The sequence below is a fragment of the Podarcis muralis genome, chromosome 12 (genome assembly GCF_964188315.1).
Source record: "Podarcis muralis chromosome 12, rPodMur119.hap1.1, whole genome shotgun sequence".
NCBI lineage: Eukaryota > Metazoa > Chordata > Lepidosauria > Squamata > Lacertidae > Podarcis > Podarcis muralis.
In genome coordinates, this window is record NC_135666.1 from 4,357,447 (window position 1) to 4,363,760 (window position 6,314).

The 6,314-nt window shown below is 47.5% G+C and overlaps 1 protein-coding gene across 2 annotated transcripts; it reads right to left on the bottom strand.

Moving 5' to 3' along the window:
* Window positions 1-2,038: 2,038 nt before the first annotated feature.
* BCDIN3D (BCDIN3 domain containing RNA methyltransferase) lies at window positions 2,039-6,238 on the bottom strand. 2 transcript variants are annotated; one of them, XM_077936664.1, is made up of 2 exons: window positions 6,107-6,238; window positions 2,039-3,759 (listed from the first exon to the last, which is right to left on the bottom strand). In XM_077936664.1, exon 2 carries the CDS (start codon window positions 3,693-3,695, stop codon window positions 2,904-2,906), a length of 792 nt encoding a protein of 263 aa, XP_077792790.1. In that variant the 5' UTR covers window positions 3,696-3,759; window positions 6,107-6,238; the 3' UTR covers window positions 2,039-2,903. The 2 variants fall into 2 exon arrangements, with proteins under 2 accessions (XP_077792790.1, XP_077792791.1); XM_077936665.1 differs by lacking the exon at window positions 6,107-6,238 and adding an exon at window positions 5,995-6,081.
* Between the last annotated feature and the right edge of the window lie 76 nt (window positions 6,239-6,314).

Consider the following 6,314-nt stretch of genomic DNA (forward strand, 5'->3'; position numbering starts at 1 on the left):
TTAAGAGAATGGATATGTGCCCCTCTGTCATTTCTGATATTTTTATTATATTTTTATGTTTGTCGTCCTTGTTTGTGTTCATACATTACGTGCGATGGAATAAAACAAAACCAATTTAATATTTTATAAATTTTAATCAAAGTTTGGTGGCAATGGTGAATCACGGAACCCATCTTGAATAAGCAAAATACACTTGCAAACGGTTTACACTGTTTCTGCTCATCATAAGAAAGGAAAAAGAGCATTAACCAATGGAAACCCTGTCTTCAGCCTTCTTTTCTAGCTTTTTGAGACTGCATCAATATTGCCAACACACACCTACGCCACTTTTCCCAGCTCTGATAGCTTGGCAACTTATGTATTTTTAAGCGTTCTAATTTTTCAGGATTCTAAATTCTCTGTCCACTGTCCCAGTGTTTCTCAAACTGTATGACTCAAAGTACTTTTCTCAAAGTACAACTAGTACCACCATACTTGCCCACTGCTTTCCCTTGCCATGCTGCAGCCTTCTTGTTGCAAATCCCCATATGCTAAATAAACGTGGTTGGAAGAAAAGAGAAAGTCAGCGAAGGAGGAAAGGGAGGTTTCCTTCCTCTACAGGGCCAGAACAGGTACTGGAGAAAATTAGAGAGATTAAAGGTTAATTTAACAACAATAGTAATAATTAGAAAGGAAGAACGTAAGAATAGTAGTATAGGAGGAAGAAGTTAATATAAAAGCAGTTGATGAGGAATTACAGTGGATGCTCGGGTTGTGAACATGATCCATGCAGGAGGCACGTTCGCAACCTGCAGCGCCGCGTCTGCGCAGGTTGTGATTCGGCGCTTCCATGCAAAGCGCAATTTAGCGCTTCTGCACATGCACGAGCGCCAAAACCCAGAAGTAACCCATTCCGGTACTTCCGGGTGCAGCGCAGTGCGCAACCCGAAAACGTGCAACCTGAAGCATCTGTAGCCCGAGGTATGACTGTAATAGAAATAGTTTGTGGAGGAGTATAGTGCAAGTTAAAGCGTGAAAGGAGAAGGGGGGAAGAAATGATAGGAGATGAGTAAAAATACTGTCAGGGGCATGTATGTGCGTGCAGAACATACAGTGGTACCTCGGGTTACATATGCTTCAGGTTACATACGCTTCAGGTTACATATGCTTCAGGTTACACACTCCGCTAACCCAGAAATAGTGCTTCAGGTTAAGAACTTTGCTTCAGGATAAGAACAGAAATTGGGCTCCGGCAGCGCAGCAGCAGCGGGAGGCCCCATTAGCTAAAGTGGTGCTTCAGGTTAAGAACAGTTTCAGGTTAAGAACGGACCTCCGGAAGGAATTAAGTACTTAACCCGAGGTACCACTGTATAAGATCAAACTTAGAATCTCTCAGCTTAGAATCTCTCCATCAATTTGGCCTAAAATGGGGAGGCTGCTCTGAGCCCTTCGGCCGAGGAATGCGGGATATAAATATTTTTTTATTATTTTTATTATTATTATTATTATTATTATTATTATTATTATTATTATTATTCTGCCGGAAGCAATATCTGTACTTAGGGTTTCATAGCTCAGCTGTCTTCAAGCTAGTATCCTTGCCACAAGGAAATCATTGTTGTATCTGAAAATTTCCTAGTGTGGGTTTGGATATCCAATGATGAAAATGATGTCGCTAATTGCCACCGGATTAGGATGGGCTCCTCCTCCACCTACCACCGTTTGCTACTGGCTTTGTCCCTGCACTGCCATTTTGCGACTGGTGGGCCTCCGTAATTTTCATCCCTGTCCAGTGGGCTCGGGGGGGGGCGTGTCGATGGTTTGAGAACCCCTCCTCTCTACCCTACTTTATTTTTTCTTGTTTTGAATAATTTTTTTTATCAAAGACATATCATCCTCATTTCCCTCTCCTAATTCCCAACCCCCCACTCCCCAAGAAAAACCCACCTCCACCTGGACTTCCCTCAGCTCCTCTCTCTGGTTTTTCAGCACATGTTATTCTCTGCATATTATAAAATTGTAAAGATCCTTAAATTATCTGCCTATATGTTACCAATAATAAATTTGTGTTTGTTTATTCAAAACAAAATTTTAAAAAATTGGGAAATTATATACAATGAATTGAAGAAAATGTTCCAATTAACATTTGTAAAAAAAAAACCCTGCAGCATTTTTGTTAGGGATTGTAGGAAAAGACCTGCCAAGGAAACTGAAGAATATATTCATGTAATAATAATAATAATAATAATAATAATAATAATAATAATAATAATTTATTTGTACCCTGCCCATCTGGCTGGGTTTCCCCAGCCACTCTGGACGGCTTCCACAAATACAAAAATTACACTAATATGTCATACATGAAAAACTTCCCTGAACAGGGCTGCCTTAAGATGTCTTCTGAATGTCAGGTAGTTGTTTATCTCTTTGACATCTGATAGGAGGGCGTTCCACAGGGCGGGGGCCACCACCGAGAAGGCCCTCTGCCTGGTTCCCTTGTAGCTTTGCTTCTTGCAATGAGGGAACTGCCAGAATGCCCTCGCTGCTGGACCTCAGTGTCCAGGCAGATGGGGGTGGAGACGCTCCTTCAGGTATACTGGGCCGAGGCCGTTTGTATGCGACAATGGCGGCAAGAGTCTTAATAGCACAAGGAGGGAAGAACGAAGAAATCCCGACAAAAGAACTGTGGCAAGGGAAATTGATGGACTATATCGAACTGGCGAAATTGACGCACAAACTACATGATAAGGTCAACTGTGACTTTAAAGAAGAATGGGAACCTTTTACAAAGTACTTAAAGAAACAACAAAATGAATTGGACTCCTCTCTACCCCACTTTCAGTGCAGTCACAGAACTGTAGATAACAATTAGCCTTTCCCAGAACACTCCCCTCTTATTCTCTCCAGCCAGATGCTGTCCTCGGTCACACCAGATCCTGAGCCTCTTTTGATTTAAATAACAAGAGACTCCTGTCCCAACCCGTGCTCCCAAAGCAAGACACCAGTTCCATGGCACATTCGGTGGTCAAGATCTGGGTTATCCTCTCCGCCACGTCCCCGTTGATGGCGAGGGACCGGAAGTGGTCAAAGTCGTGCCTGCCCAGTTTCCGCAGGCGCCGGGCAGCGGACCGGTAGCACTTCCACGGCTGGGGTTCGAGGAGCAAGTAGGCGCATTTAGACGCAAGGTAAGACAAGAACGTCACCAGGCCGCGGTCCCCATGATTGAGGTGGATCCACATGGTCACGGACATACAGAAGGCGATGTCAAATGTGGAGCGGCCAAAGTTGCCCAGGTAGGAGCTCAACAGCGTCTCCCTTGCGTCGGGGTCCATGATGTCGAGGACGGCGTAGGAAACTGAGGCAGGGAAGGGGTTCTGCTGCCTGGCTCTCTCGATCAGCCCAGCGTCAATGTCGCAGCAGAGAAGGCGAAGTTCATTCAGGCGCTCCTGGCAGGCTTGGGTCTCCTGGAGCCCCAGGAGGTGCCTGTACAGGGCGACGCTGAGCTCCCCCGAATTGCACCCCACATCCAGCCCCAAAAGGGGCTTTGCACGTGGGTTAGGGAACAGCTTGCTCAGCAAAGCGCTGGGCAAGAGCTGGATGCGTCCCTCCGGTGGGTGGAAGCGAGAGTAATCGGGGAAGTTCCCGTATGGCGCTGCTCCTCCTGGGAGTTGGGCATCCCCAAGCACTTTACAATATTCACTCGTGGGCACCGCCATCTTGAGACGGACAAGGCCTAACACCCAATCTTCTGCATGTTTCACAAAAACTGGTTGCGCAGACCTGGAATAAAAGGCGAGAAAATTATATGCAAGGACTGGAACTCTTTTGCTTTATTCATAGGATTTGCCATCCTGCTGTACTTAGGAAATTTTGTTCTGTCTACTCAGTTTACCTAGCTCAGTATATGTCTGGCATCAGCATCAATTTATACCCCAGCCACTCTGGGCGGCTTCCAACAAAATACTAAAATGCAATAATTCATCAGATATTAAAAGCTTCCTTAAACAGGGTGCCTTCAGAGTCTGGTAGTTGTTCTTCTCTTTGACATCTGGTGGGAGGGTGCTCCACAGGGCGGGTGCCACCACCGAGGAGGCCCTCTGCCTGATTCCCTGTAACTTGGCTTCTCGCAGCGAGGGAACCGCCAGAAGGCCCTCGGTGCTGGACCTCATACCTTCCAACATTTCTCTGATGAAAATAGGGACGTCCTATTCAATAATAATAATAAACCTTTCAAGCCCTAAACAGCCTTGGCCCAGTATACCTGAAGGAGCGTCTCCACCCCATCATTCAGCCCAGACACTGAGGTCCAGCGCTGAGGGCCTTCTGGCCGGTCCCTCCCTGCGAGAAGCGAGGTTGCAGGGAACCAGGCAGAGGGCCTTCTCGGGGGTGGTGCCTGCTCTGTGGAACGCCCTCCCACTAGATGTGAAAGAAATAAACAACTCTCTGGCTTTTAGAAGGCATCTGAAGGTAGCCCTGTTTAGGGAAGTTGTCAATGTTTGATGTTGTGTTGTGCTTTTAATTCTGTTGGGAGCTGGGGAAACCCAGCCGGATGGTTGGGGTATAGATAATAAATTATTATTATTACAGTGGACGCTCAGCTCGCGAATGTGATCTGTGCGGGATGCACGTTTGCAACCCGCAGTGACGAGTCTGCGCACGCGCGGGTTGCAATTTGGTGCTTCTGTGCATGCGCAAAGCTTGATGTGCTTCTGCACATGCGCGTACGCCGAAACCCAGAAGTAACCTGTTCTGGTACTTCCGGGTTTCGACGGTCCGTAACCCAAAAAAACACACAACCTGAAGCATCTGTAATCCAAGGTATGACTATATTATTAATACAGTGGTACCTCGGGTTAATGGGGTGCGGGTGGCGCTGTGGGGAAAAGCCTCAGCGCCTAGGGCTTGCCGATCGAAAGGTAGGCGGTTCGAATCCCCGCGGTGGGGTGCGCTCCCGTTGTTCGGTCCCAGCGCCTGCCAACCTAGCAGTTCGAAAGCACCCCCGGGTGCAAGTAGATAAATAGGGACCGCTTACTAGCGGGAAGGTAAATGGCGTTTCCGTGTGCTGCGCTGGCTCGCCAGATGCAGCTTCGTCACGCTGGCCACGTGACCCGGAAGTGTCTGCGGACAGCGCTGGCCCCCGGCCTCTTGAGTGAGATGGGTGCACAACCCTAGAGTCTGTCAAGACTGGTCTGTACGGGCAGGGGTACCTTTACCTTAGCTCGGGTTAAGTACTTAATTCGTTCCGGAGGTCTGTTCTTAACCTGAAACTGTTCTTAACCTGAAGCGCCACTTTAGCTAATGGGCCCTCCTGCTGCTGCCGCGCTGCCAGAGCACGATTTCTGTTCTCATCCTGAAGCAAAGCTCTGGGTCCTGAAGCACTATTTCTGGGTTAGCGGAGTCTGTAACCTGAAGCGTATGTAACCTGAAGCATATGTAACCCGAGGTACCACTGTATCTGATTGGGTTGCCCCAGCCATTCTGGGCGGCTTCCAGCATATATAAAATCTTAAGAAAACCTTAAACATTTAAATAAACTTCCCTATACATGGCTGCCTTCCGGTGTCTTCTAAAGGTTGTGTTTCTCATCTCATTTCATTCAAATGGCACTTTCTTAGTCCTGAGATTGTAATCATTTGTACTGTTTTATTGTTGTTAGCCGCCCTGAGCCCGGCTTCGGCTGGGGAGGGCGGGATATAAATAAAATTTAATTATTATTATTATTATTATTATTATTACTACTATTATTATTATTATCATTTCACACTGCTTTCAGTATTGCGTTTGACTCTTCTGACCCACCCAGTGGAAAACCCTTCGCGTGCACCGAGAGTGCAATAACAATGCCAACAGTTACCCGTTTGCTCAGTGACTTTGCACGAAACAACAACAAACACAACAAACAACAACAACAACAACAACAACAAACACAACAAACAACAACAACAACAACAACAACAAACACAACAAACAACAACAACAAGGACTGAATCGCAGCCCTGTTCCCTTCGCTCCTACCTGCCCGGGATGTGCGAAGCGAGGCAGGCGCTTCTGACCCACAACTGCCCCCTTCCTCCCTTTCACCCCGCTGCCAAAACCTCCCCCGCCCCCAGTAACGTCTGAAACGAACCAGGACGCGTGTACTCCTCCAAAGCCAGAGTCTACCCGAAGTTCAGCATCCCTCTTCACGTTTCCCCCCTCCCCAGTTTCGCCTTTCGTAAGTCTATGGTTTGCCGGTGGGTCACGTGCTCCGCGTCCCGGAAGCGCGTCCCTAGTTCTCTTTCCCCCCCTCCCCTTCACCACCCGGAAGTGAGGGAGGAAAGCACGTGACGCTCGCT

Excerpts from the sequence above, each read along its gene's own strand:
- BCDIN3D (XM_077936664.1), bottom strand. The coding sequence starts at position 3,695 with ATGGCGGTGCCCACGAGTGAATATTGTAAAGTGCTTGGGGATGCCCAA.